Below are 16,725 nucleotides of genomic sequence, written 5' to 3'. Positions count from 1 at the left end.
AATTGCCTTCCTAATTTTAAACACTTCAATCATGTCTCCTTTTCCGTCTTCTTCTGCTTAAACTGAAAAGGCTCAGCTTTTTTAATCTTTTCCTCTTAACTTATCCCATGTAGCCCTTGAATCAGCCCAGTTGCTCTTCTTTGGTCTTTTTCCAGTGCTGCTATGTTCTTTTCATAGCCTTGAAACCAAAACTGCTCACAGTACTCCAGATGGGGCCTCACCAGTGCATTATAAAGCTTCAGCATAGCCTCCTTGGACTTGTACTTCACACATCCTGCTACATAACCTAACCTTCTGTTAGCCTTCTTAATGGCTTCTGAACACTGTCTGGCAGTAGATAGTGTTGAGTTCACTATGACTATAAATTCTTCTCATAAGGTGTACTTTCGATTTTCAGACCTCCCATTGTGTATTCAAGCCTAACATTTTTATTTTCTACATGTAATACTTTACATTTACTTACATTAAATTTCATCTGACACAAATCTGCCCAGGCCTGTATGCTATCCAAGACCCTCTGTAATGATTTAACGGATTCCAGATTATCTGCCAATCCACCTAGTTTGGTTTCATCTGCAAACTTATCCAGCTTGTTGCTTATATTGCTATCCAAATAATTTATATTTTAAAAAAAGCCAGTGGCCCTAACACTGACCCCTGTGGAACATCTCTTTTAACATCAGCCAGTTCTGATAAGGTTCCTCACACCATAACCCTCTGCTTCCTGTGTTTGTGGCAATTTTGCAACCACCTACACACTATACCCTGAACTCCCACGTCTTTCGGTTTGATCCTCAACCTCTCATGTGGCACCTTATCAAATGCTTTCTGAAAGTGAAGATAAATAATATCATTTGCTCCACTTTGATCATATCCTTTGGTTGCCTCCTCGAAGAAATCCAGCATGTTAGTAAAACATGACCTCCCTCTTTTGAACCAGTGCCGACTGTTCAGTAATACTTCTCTTCTTGCCATGTGTTGCTCAACCTTATCCTTAATAACTACTTCCATTAATTTTCCTGTGATGCACATTAAGCTTAATGGCCTGTAGTTGCTTAAATCTGCCCAGTAACCCTTTTTATACAGTATAACGGGATGATATTTGCTATTTCCCAGTCCTTCAGAATTTCTCCAGTGCATAGTAACGTCCTAAACATATGTGTCAAGGTTTTATACAGTATATGTACTCGCTAACCAATTTAAGAACTTGAGGGTAAATATTATTTGGTCCTGGTGATTTATTTGATTTCAGCCTATTTTTTCTAAGATGTACTTCACTCTCTACAATTTCCAGATCACTCAGTACTTCCTTAGTAGCCCCTTATACTGTTAGGAAATTATCACTTTTTCTCACGTGAAGACTTCAGAAAAAATTAAGTTTAGAGCATCTGCTGTTTTTTTAATTCCTCTTTTCTACTCCTGATTCACTTCAACTCCTCTTTGACTGTTCTTTTACTACTAAAATGCCGAAAGAATCTCTTTGGGTCATCTTTCGCCTTATCTGCTGTATTCTTCTCTAACTGCCTTTTAGCCTCCCTAATATCCTTCTTAATAGTTACCCTCATGTTCCTGTGTGCCCAATGATTCACTTTGGAGTTATTAATCTTATACATATTAGACAGCTGTTTTTCCTTTGCAGCTTTAATATCTAATATCAGAACAATCACAGAAAAAGGTATGCTGTCCTGAGGTCCATAACCCACAAATTAAAGATAATATAAGCTTAGACTAGCCTGTAAAGACAGAAAGGCTACAGTTCTCTAACAGCTGAGAAGTGTTAAAGAAGGCATATCAGAATCCAAAGCTAAGAAATAGGGTGCAGTAGAACATCTTAGAACTTACTTAGTTAAGTGAAAAATAAGTAAATGTGGTTACAGACCTAAGAAACACAAATACTGAGTCCTTGGGGACTAGAAAAAATATGTTGTCGGGTGTGAATGACCCTGATTTTTTCTGATTCAAGCTGACTCAAGAACCAGAAGGGAGGAAAAATGGCATAATCTCAGCATGCCTGGTGTCAGCAATGCAGGCTGCAGGTGGCAGTGTAACGATGTGGGCCGTGCCTCTGTGGTGCATATTGGGCTCCTTGATACAAGTGAAGAAGTGAAGCCACATGGAAGCATTAAACTTACTGGTGTGATAGATAGATAGATAGATAGATAGATAGATAGATAGATAGATAGATAGATAGATAGATAGATAGATAGATAGATAGATAGATACTTTATTTTAAGTAAACTTTGTGCTCTAAGGATGGAAATTGGCAGAATGTGAATTGAGCTTTGAGACTCTCCTAGTTCACCAACTCTTAATTCACCCAGTTACCTATGATATGGGATGTAGCTAGTTGTTTGAAGCAGAGCTCCATCAGCTAATTTACAGACTCTTATCTCTTCATTGGTGCTGTGGTTTTTTTCTCCTACGGATGTGCCCAAGATCTACTAAAGTATTAACACCATCAATTTATCAAACGTACCTCTGTCATGTACATCTGTAGAAAAACCCAAATTGACGAGTCTGTAGACTGAAGCCTTCTTCTTCTTTTGGCTGCTCCCGTTAGAGGTTGCCACAGCGGATCATCTTCTTCCATGTCTTTCTGTCCTCTTCATATTGTCCTGTTACACCCAACACCTTCATGTCCTCTCTCACCACATCCATAAACCTTCTCTTAGGCCTTCCTCTTTTCCTCTTGCCTGGCAGCTCTATTCTTAGCATCCTCTTCCCAATATACTCAACATGTCTCCTCTGCACATGTCCAAACCAACACAATCTCACCTCTCTGAATTTGTCTCCCAACCGTCCAACTTGAGCTGACCCTCTAATGTACTCATTTCTAATCCTGTCCAGTATTGAGTCTGTAGACTGAAGGCTATGGAATAAAAACAGGCATGACAAACTGTAAAAATGTGAAAACAAGAGGCTGTTTAAATTAGCAGAAGAATTAACGAAACATAACACTAGAAACTTGCTCTGTATAAAACTTTGCTTTCAAGGCAAGGCCCAAGGCTTCCAGTAAAGCGATTTCTTTTGCCTTTCTAATCATAGATAAAAGGATACTGTATAATTCAAATATATGTAACATTTTACTTTATACATTGTTTATTATGGGACTTTTTGAACAAAAGAGTTAAAAAGCAAAAAAACTTGTGACTGAGTGCTGTAAAGTCATACCTTTTAGCCAATTTTTCGGTTACAAACAAATTCTTGGGTTTGTGTCAGTTAATGAGTCTAAAAGAGGATTAACAAATTTAGAAGCACATTTCTGAGCCTCTTTACACTGAGTTGATTTTCATAAAACACTGTTTCATAAAACACTTAGCAGCTCTTCCCAAATCTTTTGTCATAAAACATTTTGACCAGGTTTAATACCAGCAGACAACAGAGAGAAACAAAACACTGCAAGCCCACATTTTCATAGCTGTTTTGCTTGTGGCATGGTCTAGACCTTCTGTCTGTGGATTTTCCTTATGATTTTGCAAAGCAACATCTGTCTTTGTAACAGCATGTTAATAAATCAAGCGCTTATTAAGAGCTAAATAATTAGATATTTGAATTCACAGTTATTTTAGTATTTGTAATATTTACATAGGGTGTCAAGGTGGCTAGCACTCCTGCCTAAAAGCTTTTCTACATGTTTTTTTTCTCTAAATTGTCTGATTTCCCCCAAACATATTCATGTCATGTTAGTTGGCATGTGTGTTTCAGTTGGCCCAGTGAATGTTTCTGTCTTCTTGTTCCTAATGCTGTCTTGATAGGCATGGACTCCCTGCCACCCTGTACCAGATTAAACAAGTTTGAGAATGTTATTTTACGTTATGTGTTACTGCACCCCAAAATACAATATACATCATAAAGAAGCATTGTACTTAAGGAGAGAAGTGATTGGTAATGCAAACAAACAAGAACTGAACATTCAATTCAGTTCAGTTTATTTTTGTATAGCTGATCTTTGCTGATTTCAGGCTCAGCACACTGTAAACAAGTCACAGATAAATGCAATGACAAACTTTACAAGTTACTAATTACATACTGAGCACACATAAAGACAGACTTGTTCAAAAAGAAAGGAAAACAAAGTAGTTTGAAAATGACTGACATAAATTGAACTAAACAATATCTGTCTATTAATTAATTTTTGAACTATGGACAGTCTGCAGAATTCATGGAGAAAATCAATCATCATCAAATGACAAATATTTGATTGTATAACCCTAACTGAAAATAATTTATGTACAGTAATATTTTTGTTTTTGTCTTCCACAGGATAATGATGTACGGATAATTATCGGTCAGTTTGATGAAAACTTGGCAGCCAAGGTCTTCTGTTGTGTAAGTACAAATATATATAAATAAATTAATTAACAAATGCAACTAAGGTGTAAAGAAGAATTTTCCGATGTTAGTCATTGGATGGATTATTCATAATTAGTGATGAGCGAGCATGCTCGGCTGAACATGTGTTCGGCTCAAGCATCGCTATGCTTGGAGCTTGGCGCTACTCGAACGAGCACCACATGTGCTCGTGCGCCATGCTCGAGTCTCCGCCCCGCACGTTTTGCGGGTTGGAGACAGCCAATCAAGGGGCAGGTAAGTAATTTTTTTATAGGGTGCACTCGCATCTAATGTTTTAGAGCATCAGCTCACCGGCAGGCACTCCCATATAATGTTTTAGAGCATCATTTTTCCTGTAAAATTGAATTTTTTGGGGGGTTTTGGGCGTGTTTTTGTCAGTCTGTAAAAGTGGCGTACAACTCAGACAAACTGGTTCCAGACAGCAACTTGGGAGTCCAAGATGCATCCAGACATCGTCCCGATGCTGTTCCCGGTCCATTTGGATGGTGTTTCTGTCACTTTTTGACCTTTTCCAATGGACCAGGCATCCTCCCCTCTTCAGAGCCGGGGGGTGCCTGGTAGTCTCCCATTGACTTACATTATACTCGGGTGCTCGGTAGAGCACACGAACATCGCAATGTGTTTGGACTGAACACCTGAACACTTTGGTGCTCGCTCATCACTATTCATAATATCACTCATATTATTTTAGCAGCAAAAACATTCTCATTTTCATCCATTAACAGAACCTGTTGAATCTGATTTTTACGTAGCTGGTAGCTAAGCCAGCCTTAGATTCTTTTCTGAGTACCTTTGTTTTCGTAACCCATGAGAAAGGCAGTGGAGAGTGCTCCACTTGGGGTGAGGCCATCAGTGGAATCCCTCCTTTGACCATTACTGTTTCTAGTTTACAATGATGATGAGGACTCTGGTCTAGTTAGTACATTTGTGAAATTCGCAGATGATGCTAAAGTAGGGCGAAGCAAAAAAAAAAATTCAAAAAGACCTGGACAAGATTCAGAACTGGGCAAAAACTTGAAAATGTAGCTTAAAGGAGAAAAGGGCAAAGTGCTACACATGGGCAAAAGGATCGTCAATTATAAATACAAGACTGGGAGATACAGTGTCCTAAAGAAGCAACCTCCGAAAAGGATTTTGCAATCTAAGCATCTACGCAATGTGCAGAAGCTATTAAAAAGACGACATATTAGGTTATATTATAAAAACTGTTGAATATAGATTGAAGGACATTATGCATTGACTTTATGATGCACTAGCCCACATGTGGGTGTATTATGTGCAGTTCTGGTCACCACACTACAAGACAGACATAGCAGAATTTGAAGCCGTGCAGTGGAGAGAAACCAAGTGCATCCCAGGACTTAAGGACATGTCCTACTGTAACAGACTCTGAAAGAAATAAACTGTTCAGTTTTGAGCAGAGGAGACTGAATGGGGACCTAATCCAGGTCTTCAAAAATTGACATTGACAAAGCAGGACCAGCAGAATTATTTTAACATAAGGGTGAATCACATACTCAAGGGCACCAATAGAAATGACGGGGAATTGCATTTAGGAATGAAGCCAGGAAGTTCTTCTTTATTCAGCGAGTTGTGGGAATCTGCAACAAACTACCAAGTTGAAGCAGAAACCTTGACAACCTTAAAGAAAATCTGGATGAGATATTGAGAGAGCTTCACTATTGGCTACACAAATGAGCTTGATTGAATGCATGGTCAAATTTCTTATGATTCTAAGGCAAACATTTTCGGTTGATTGATGATTCAAAATTGGCTGTTTAAGTGAAGCTTGATGTGTGTGTAAGTGTTACCTATAACGGACGGTCTACCACCCAGGTTTACTTCCTACTTTACACCAGATTCTGCTATAAATACCTTAACCTCCCTGGGACCCTGCAATCGAACAGGTGGACTACAAAATAAAAGATGAATAAATCGTAGCTTATGTACGTTGGACTATGAGTGTCTTGAATTTTGAACAGACATTGTTGGTCATGGAGAAGATGACATGAGTTCTGTTTAGAACATTAGAACACACTAGATGAGAACAGGCCATTCAGCCCAACAAAGCTCGCCAGTCCTATCCACTTATTTCTTCCAAAAAAACTATCAAGTTGAGTTTTGAAAGTCCCTAATGTCTAAATGAAATAAAATAAAAGCCTTTAATAAAATGCAGAAGTCAAAGTGTCCTTTCACTTTGTTTTACCAGTACTATTGCAATAGTGTAATCAGCATTTTTTATTTTAAGTTTTGCCAGGCATGCTTTCTTACAAAATTCTGAAGATATGATTTAAAAAGTGGTGTAGCTTACAACTTCAAGCTGTCAGATAGCTCAGCTATTTTTTGCTGGATTAAGATTTTTTCCATGTTGCATTATTTTGGATTATTATGATAAACACTGAAAAATTCTAGCAAATTTTGCGCTACTGTGCATGGCAAATTTTCTCATCACCATATAAAACACATTTTTCTAAATGTGGCTGTTTAAACATTGATATGATTTAACTATCAGTACACACTTTTTCTAGATATTCAGTATAGTCACATCATAGTCACAACTTTGATTTTATTTATCCATCTGCTGTGAAACAAGCTTAATCTAACAGAGGGTCAGAGAGATGGAGCTGGTGCAAGTGTAGCAGGATTCAAGTGATGGATGTGATGCCCATCGACCTGAAGGCACACTCACCCTCACAGGATCAAGCTCATAGGGCCAATTAATCTATCATGAATGTCTTATGATGTAGAAAAAAAATTGGAGAATTCAGAGTTGAACCCACTGAAACATGAGGTGAAGCTTTAAGCTCCGTTGAGAGCAGTGATGACCTTTGCACCACTACGCCAGGTTTACTGTGTGCTGAAATTAAGGTAGATGTGAGCTCATCGAAGTACACTATTGGTTTGGTAGCCTCAATCAGATATTGCTCCTAAGGCCTCCAGATATAGATGTTTTAAAAAGAAAAACTTTTTGGTGTCTGAATTACTTTAAAAAAAATATGTGAATGCCTATTTTCCATTCGGTTAACAACAATGCCCTGCTGAATACTACGTTACAGTCTGTGCTACAGGGAGACCAAACACAGCTTTAAGGAATTTTGGACAGTTAAGGCACATGAAAACTGAGGTATTATAGTACATTTTAGGACAATAGTCTTACATTTGTGTAATGGAGCTTAAATTGAAAAGCACAATGCTAATCATTACATGTTTATTTATCTTTATTCCAACATATGTTCAACTCTCATTACAGCAAAGGATATTTAATTATGACACAAAACAATTGGGACACATCCATGCATCCATCCATCCACACATTTTCTGAACCCACTGATTCAGCTGCAGGGTTCTGGCCACCAATCACTTTGTAGCATTATGTTCAATTCCATCAGTGTGTGGTATTAAACCCTAACCGGGCATTACCAGAAGAGAAAAAACATAACCTGACTGTACTTGTTAGAATTATACGAATGATAAGTAAAGTAAATGCACTTGCCTTCTAAAATATGTCAGTGCGAAGGGGTGCATCCACTAGCATTTTGATGCTACTTAGGCATGGTTATGCAACGAAAAGCTGGTGTCGGGACATCTTCACTTCTATGGAGGTCTATGTAGTTTTACATCTCTTGCTGGTATGGAGCAAGAAAAGGTGTGTAGTTTGTAGTTAGTTATTAGAAGTACAGTGGAACCTCAATTTGCGAGCATAATTCGTTCCGGAAACGTGCTCGCAATCCAAAACACTCGTATATCAAAGCGAATTTCCCCATAAGAAATAATGGAAATTCAGATGATTCGTTCCACAACCCAAAACTATTCATATAAAAAGGATTAATACAAAATATAAAGTAAAATACATAATACAAATTAACCTGCAATTTACCTTTAAAAAGAATCATGGCTGGTGTGAGTTTCTAAACTCATGTGGAATTCCACCCAACGGGACGACACGCTGAAGAGTGTCCCAAAGCAATCGCAGTCTCCCAGCGCTGTAGCAGTTCGCCGTATAAGCGTATCCAAAAAGATCAAGGAACATTATAATGATCCCGCTGCAATAAATAACAGCACTGTTGCTGTTTCAAACTGAATAAACTGGTGTTTATTCAGCTGGTGTTAAAGTACTGAGACTCAGCTTCGTGTTTTGGGGAGCAAGATGAGGACTCGCACTTCACAGCGCACACACACAGCCACAATGCTGTAGTAAACAGAGAGAGGCGCTGGGCGAGCGAGATAAGAAGAGAGAGAGAAGCGCTGGGCGAGCAAGATAAGGAGAGAGAGAGAAAAAGACACACTGGGCGAGCGAGCAAGATATGGAGAGAGAGAAAAAGACGCACTGGGCGAGCGAGTGAGATAAGGAGAGAGAGAGAGAGAGAACCACCATCAGCTCAGTTGTGATCACATGACGCTCAGCAGACAAAGTGTATCCATACTACTCGTATTGCAAGACATCTCTCGTTTATCAAGTCAAAATTTATTAAAAAAATTTTGCTCGTCTTGCAAAACACTCGTAAACCAAGTTACTCGTAAACCGAGGTTCCACTTGTACAGGGAATCCCAGGGTAAATAAAAAAGTAAAAAAAAAAAAATCTGCCTTTGTTCTGGAGGAATTGGAGTGATTGAGAATTACACCGTAAGGGCTCACGTGCGCATGAGAGGCCTCATGGACTTCAATAGAGGCCTTGAAAGTGTGTGATGTGTAAAGTAGCTCTGACCTGTTAGTGTCAGCCATGACTGGGGGGTAATAGGTGACATAAGGGGACGACTAGGTGGCAAAGATGGCACTACATATAAAAGACATTTCCTGCCTGCAGGGGTCATCTTTTGACCATCTGGTGAGTGCGATGAGTGTTTGTTGTAGCAGATATCCAAATACAGCAGACATTGCAGCTTGTGCATTACTTTTGCATATATGTTTTATTGTGCATATAAATATCTCCTAGTATAGTTTATTTGTTTACATTGAGTTTTTAGAGAAATGCTCACTTTTTTATTTACACATATTTTTGAATTTTTTTGTGAATTACTTTTCTGGAACTGTGTGTTGTCATTGAGGACAATTACCTTTTTGTTTGTGTTTATACAATTATTCATTTATTTTTTTCCCATTTCTCTTCATTTTGGGCCTCATGATACTCACTGTAAATATTGTATGTAAATAAATTTTGTTGTTTATTGGTTTTACGTGTCATTGGTGATGGGACTGTTTTGCTGGCATAAATAAAACTGCACTATTTGTACAACCCAATATATTTGCCAGTGTCTCCCTATCTTACATCTTTTCTTCTATTCCTTTTGGGTCCCAAACTACAAGATGCCCAGTGTGTAGTTTGGTGCCAACAATCCATGTACATTTGGTGTCACTCCCTTCCTATTTAGTTTAATCAGGTAATATTAACAAAATTCACATGAACCTGTAGAAACGTGCAGTCTTCAGGGATGTGCACCTAGGTCGCTTGTGTTCTGACACAGTTCAGGACACATTCAGTAGTGTGTCACCACTAGACAATTTAAGAAGTCTGAGTAACTAGTAATAAGCTACTATAGGAGATAACATTTTCTATAGTATTTACAGGGTATTGTTTAGGAATAGATGGGTGAAATGGCATCTGTCAAGGACACCTTATAAGTGAGACAGTGATGAAGATTGGCCAGAATATGGTAAAGAGAAGAGAAACACCAAATTACTAATCCCAATACTCAAAAGCTCAAAAAGAACAGGCAGAAAATGTGTATTACAGGTGTTGTGATTCACTGAGATTTAGTAAGTTTAACAATGCGTGGGTGCTTAGAGATGCAAACCGCCATCTTAACTAACAACGAGATGACTTTACACATGTCAGCATCCAACCATCCAAGGTTATTGCTGTCAATCTAATGGCTTGGGCCAAAAAAACATAGTGCAGAATAGCAGTTAAAGAAAATGTGAAATGTCACAAAATATAAAGCTATAACTAAAATAAAATAGTAAAAGGGACATACAATATTTACTTATAATGAGAATAAACCATCTCTAAAATGATCATAACTGTATAATTAAAGTCACTTGTTCCCTGTCATTTACAGATTTACAGTACCATGTTACTGCAAATGGAAAAGATCTGAACAGTTATATTAGAATAGAACAGTCAGGGTAGCTAGCTGGCACAAATCTGCCAGAATCTTACAATGTACAAAACACTGTAAGCACCTTGACATTTGATATCGTCTTGATATAGTTTGTTGTTTCCATTTGTACAACCACCAAGCCCAGGCTGTAGATATACTTAACATTTGCTTGTTTTTTGTTTTAATTAAACTTTAAATATTGTCTGAGACTTCATATTTGGTGTACTATATGCATTCTAAACTGATCTTCGGTAAACATTGCTACTGTATATACAGGTAGAAAATAAATCAACTGTTTGGATTGACATGGATAATTGCCATTTGAACTATTCTTTAGGGTTAACTGCTCACTGAACTGTTTATAATCCCTGCCTGCCTTTTAAGAGTTTTGACTTTAATTAAAAAAGGTTAATAGAAAATCAGTCCACAAATGGTGTTATGCTTACTTTAGTGTTGTGTGCTAATAATTGTAGACCTGATCAGCATCTTGTTTTAAGCCACAAGCTACATTTGTGGGGGTCCAATGGGTCAATCATCCCTCAGTCCTAAAGTTGAGAGTGCAACATTTCAATAAGTATTCAAAACCTCTGCTCTGTCAAAAATATAAGACCAAGCTCCAGAAAAGTGCTGGTGTTTTAATGCTTTATTTAAATTTTTTGTTATTGTTTAAATACATTGGATTATTGGATACAGAATTATTTTCTGTTTTGTACATATTATTTTAAATCTTTGTATGTGACTCTTGCACAGTTCAAGTGCAAGTTAAGGGTATGAGGTGTTCACAGCAGGTCTTAGCAATTACATTGATTTTAAATTTGGAATTAATGTCAGAACTTGTGTTTTTTTATTTTTCTGGTTTCTAGACTATTTTCTTTTCTATTTGGTTATTAATTTTTGAATTACATTAAGGTTTTTTGTTTCTGTTTTTGATTTTTATTTCTGCTTTCTAAATTTTTAAAACATAAATAAACATTAAATTTTTGTATTGAATTTTGTTGTAATAAGCCAGGGGTTTTATGGCTCCCCACTGCTCCTTCATGGTACTCTCTTTTACGTTTCTGATTTTTTTTAGCCTCTACTCATTCATGGTCTGTGTAGGCCACAAGCTTGCTCACTGAGTTTAGGCTAAGGCCAATTTTTCACTTCTAGGCCTCTTTGCAGCCGTATGCTTGAGATCAATCAAACCCAGCACATCATACAGGTGTCAGTATGCCACCAGTATTTAAGAGGGCAGCACGGCAAATGCAAGGCCCAAGTATATGTTGTTTTCTAAAAGAACTTATTCATCATTCTTTTTTTTCTCTACATAGAGAAAAGATTTAAAGACAGACAGGAACTTTTGTTTGTATCTTTTAACCAAGATTCTTGCCTCAAAGTTTTGAGTTTTGTTTGCTAGATCCTCCTTTCCTAGCTCATATTTTGGTTTGCTTTTTCAGTCTATTGCTTTTGTTAATTCCTATTTGCAGGTTTCATTTTCTAGTTTATTCTGACGTCTTTCTTTGGGCTTCACGTCTCATTACATCCTTGTTCTCGATGTCACAAGTATTTTGAAGGTGACTAAGTGCTTTGGGTTGGTGGTGCTGTGTTTTCTTTTTATCCCTTAAGTTTTTGTCTTTTTGAAAACTAACTTTGTTGTGTCTGGGATTGATTTCTGCCTTGTGCCTGTTGTGGTCAGGTTAGGCTCTGTTGCATGATACTAATTCAGTCACAAGTAGATGGATGGAAAAGATAAGTTTTTGTCTGGCAATTGTTATGAGAACTATTTAGTATATCTGCTCAACTTCATAAATAAGATGTTTGCACCTGAATATTTTACATATACAGGTGCCGGTCATAAAATTAGAATATCATGACAAAGTTGATTTATTTCAGTAATTCCATTCAAAAAGTGAAACTAGTATATTAGATTCATTCATTACACACAGACTGATGTATTTCAAATGTTTATTTCTTTTAATTTTGATGATTATAACTGACAACTAATGAAAGTCCAAAATTCAGTATCTCGGAAAATTAGAATATTGTGAAAAGGTTCAATATTGAAGACACCTGGTGCCACACTCTAATCAGCTAATTAACTCAAAACACCAGCAAAAGCCTTTAAATGGCAACACAATCATGGGGCAGACTGCTGACTTGACAGTTGTCCAAAAGACGACCATTGACACCTTGCACAAGGAGGGCAAGACACAAAAGGTCATTGCTAAAGAGGCTGACAGTTCACAGAGCTCTGTGTCCAAGCACATTAATAGAGAGGTGAAGAGAAGGACAAGATGGGGTAGAAAAAAGTGTACAGGCATTAGGGATAACCGCACCCTGGAGAGGATTGTGAAACAAAACCCATTCAAAACTGTGGGGGAGATTCACAAAGAGTGGACTGCAGCTGGAGTCAGTGCTTCAAGAACCACCACGCACAGACGTATGCAAGACATGGGTTTCAGCTGTCGCATTCCTTGTGTCAAGCCACTGTTGAACAAGAGACAGCGTCAGAAGCGTCTCGCCTGGGCTAAAGACAAAACTGCTGCTGAGTGGTCCAAAGTTATGTTCTCTGATGAAAGTAAATTTTGCATTTCCTTTGGAAATCAAGGTCCCAGAGTCTGGAGGAATAGAGGAGAGGCACAGAATCCATGTTGCCTGAGGTCCAGTGTAAAGTTTCCACAGTCAGTGACGGTTTGGGGTGCCATGTCATCTGCTGGTGTTGGTCCATTGTGTTTTCTTGAGGTCCAAGGTCAACACAGCCGTCTACCAGGAAGTTTTAGAGCACTTCATGCTTCCTGCTGCTGACGAAGTTTATGGAGATGCAGATTTCATTTTCCAACAGGACCTGGCACCTGCACACAGTGTCAAAACTACCAGTACCTGGTTTAAGGACCATGGTATCCCTGTTCTTGATTGGCCAGCAAACTCGCCTGACCTTAACCCATAGAAAATCTATGGGGTATTGTGAAGAGGAAGATGCAATACGCCAGACCGAACAATTCAGAAGAACTGAAGGCCACTATCAGAGCAACATGGGCTCTCATAACACCTGAGCAGTGCCATATACTGATCGACTCCATGCCACGCCGCATTGCTGCAGTAATCCAGGCCAAAGGAGCCCCAACTAAATATTGAGTGCTGTACATGCTCATATTTTTCATGTTCATACCTTTTAGTTGGCCAGCATTTCTAAAAATCCTTTTTTTGCATTGGTCTTAATTGATATTCTAATTTTCTGAAATACTGAATTTGGGACTTTCATTAGTTGTCAGTTATAATCATCAAAATTAAAAGAAATAAACATTTGAAATACATCAGTCTGTGTGCAATGAATGAATCTAATATACAAGTTTCACTTTTTGAATGTAATTACTGAAATAAATCAACTTTGTCATGATATTCTAATTTTATGACCGGCACCTGTACATGCCATTTCAGAAAATACATTTTCAAGTGTGTTATGTAATGCTTACAGATTTCACTATGTGGCTACAAGCTACATGGCTACATAGTCTAATAAATGTAAAAGTTGTCACTAAGCTACAAAGAGCATGTTTTTTTTTTTTTAAATGGACGCACAGCACAAATGGGATAAACAGGAAAGTATCTTCAATTTGGGCAGTTGGGTTTGTGAAGCTCAATTAAATGGAAAGACTTGACAAATTTAAAAATACACTTAAACTGCTTTCACAAAGATGTTCTGGACATATGGCACAAACACTCAGTGCTCTGACAAAGTGTTGGGCTGCCAACAGGATCACCCCCTTTATCCTACTTGCAAACAAGGTAAACAGGAGCTTGATGGCACTAAAATAAATGTAAATTGTCTCTTTGGCTATTGCTGTTAAGGATTCCTTCAAAGGTCTGGGGAGCTCTGTCCTTCTCTGAGGTTTGGATCCAACTGAGACACTGACATTGATATGTCCCCTGTTTTGATATCGGTCTCGCTGGGAGAGGTGTGGTCATCAGTTGCCCTCAGGGGGCATCTTTCCTGGGGTGAAGAAGAAAAAAGAAACAAGCCTGCACCACCCAATCACCCTGGTAGGGTATTCCATAACTGGGATGAGTCTTTAAAGTGTCCCTCAACCACTCATGCGTGGCAATGTCTATAAAGAGATTGAAACTGTGACGCACTGAAGAACAGAAACTTACTAAAGAAGGCATAAGGACAGGCTGTCTTTATCTGTTTTCTTTGACTTCATGTCTGGAAAAACTGCAGTCTGTTCTCCCCATTTGATTAAACGCAAAGAGATTTGTGCACAGACACAGCTGTTTAATGAATATGGAATTTCTTCAAAGGTTTTGTGAATTACTTGCCTTCAAAATGTTATTTGAAGTATTCAAACCAAAGTTTAAGAATAAACAGCCTGATCTGTGAACAGATGGACAACAGCATTGTGACACATTTTACAAAATGTGTAGAAGATAACTCTATAGATGGGTGGAGAAAAAAAAAATGCTTTTATTGGCATATCTGCATGTTTCTACAATTTTAGCTCTATTGAGGCACAGTGCACACGTCTTAGTCTTCATCTTGCTGAGGGTAAAACAAAAACTTAAACCGAAGTGATTTTCTCAAAAAAAAAAAAGACATTAATTGAGGTAAGTCAACTTTACTTAAACCCTAGAACAGAAAGTGTCAGAATCTCATAAAACTAAACTTAAAATAGTATAGAAAAAATGTAGAAACGAATACTACAGGAATAGTATAGAAACAAATGGTATATAAAATGGTCAGTCATTCAGTCAGTCATTTTTCCAATCTGCTATATCGTAACACAGGGTCACAGGGATCTGCTGGAGCCAATCCCAGCCAACACAGGGCGCAAGGCAGGAACAAACCTCAGGCAGGGTGCCAACCCACCGCAGGGCACACACACACACACCTATCACACACTAGGGACAAATAAGGATCGCCAATGCACCTAACCTGCCTGTCTTTGGACTGTGGGAGAAAACTGGAGCACTCGGAGGAAACCCACGTAGACACAGGGAGAATATGCAAACTCCACGCAGGGAGGACCCGGGAAATGAACCCAGGTCTCCTTACTGTGAGGCAGCAGTGCTGCCACTGTGCCACCCATATAAAATGCTATACCAATCAAAAATAATTAAAAATGGAACTAAAATAGCCTTGTTCCATAAATACTATTCCCTTTACCAACAGGTCTATTTGGTTGTCCCAAAAAGATACAGACAGATGTCTGTGAATTTCTTAGCACAGTCTTTTTTTTTATCTTATAAGTGTGTTCTGGTGTGTCAAAGTGTAAAGCAGGAGTCCCCAATGCCGGTCCTGGAGGACCCCAGTGGCTGCAGGTTTTCATTCTAACCCTTTTCTTAATTAGTGACTTGTTTTTGCTGCTAATTAACTTCTTTTGAATTGATTTTCATTTACTTGCTCTTGAAGACTCAGACCCCTTAATTGTTTCTTTTTCCTTAATTAGCAGCCAAACAATAATGAGATACAAAATGAGCCAAAACAACTGGTGTCCATCATACAATATTTGAAAATAAAGTAAGTCGAAGGTCTCAGGAATGATGATCTGCTCAGGCCTCAAAACATTTGCACAGTGCTCTTAGAAAAGAGAAAACCGACAATTTTGGAAATTTCTGCACAATGACAGCAGCAACAAGCCATGGAATTAAAGAACATGATTAATTAGCAACAAGACTCAGCAACTAATTAAGCAAATGGTTGGAGTGAAATTAGTTGGAGTTTGAGGCCCTGACTTAGTTTGTCTTCTGTTGGCGCACTCACTTCACATTTCCTTACTGTTTAGGTGACATTTAGGGAAAGAAATGAAGCAATTCAGAGGAACGATGAACAAATTCAGGGGAACAAAGCAAGTCAATTAAAATGAATTCAAAAAAAGTTAATTAGCAGCAAAAACAGGTCACTAATTAAGAGAAGGGTTAGAATGAAAACCTGCAGCCACTGGGGCCCTCCAGAGCCAGAGTTGGGGACCCCTGGTGTAAAGTGAGTTTAAAGTGGTGTTCCAAATCAAATTAGTTTAAGATAGGAGGTTCCAAACTTTTTTAACTCTGGGCTTCCAAAATGTTGTACCATCTGGTCAGGGCTTACCCAGTAATAGAAACCAAATGCTGTGAATCAGAGCAGGATCTCATATCTTGGTTACTGCTAACAGTAGTCACACAGCACGATTTGGGATAATACTAGATCTGGTAATGAAAGCAGTTGCTTAACTACAGCAGTCTATTGACATGTGTGTGATCAAACGCATGTGATTTGTTTAGATCAAGTGTTCTTAACCATTTTTCTTTGTGGTTTTGAGA

General features: G+C 38.2%; 1 protein-coding gene across 1 annotated transcript in view; it reads left to right on the top strand.

The window, feature by feature from the left end:
• Positions 1 to 16,725, top strand: part of gabbr2 (gamma-aminobutyric acid (GABA) B receptor, 2) — an 899,531-nt gene that overhangs the window by 587,752 nt on the left and 295,054 nt on the right. The window contains exon 5 of the mRNA XM_039736684.1: positions 4,264 to 4,329. Coding sequence (XP_039592618.1) covers positions 4,264 to 4,329 — 66 coding nt within the window. The remainder of the gene's footprint in view (positions 1 to 4,263; positions 4,330 to 16,725) is intronic.

Source organism: Polypterus senegalus, chromosome 15 (assembly GCF_016835505.1).
Source record: "Polypterus senegalus isolate Bchr_013 chromosome 15, ASM1683550v1, whole genome shotgun sequence".
In the NCBI taxonomy this organism is placed as follows: Eukaryota; Metazoa; Chordata; class Cladistia; order Polypteriformes; family Polypteridae; genus Polypterus; species Polypterus senegalus.
Note: the sequence above shows the minus strand (reverse complement) of the source record. Positions and strands in the feature narration are given on the sequence as shown.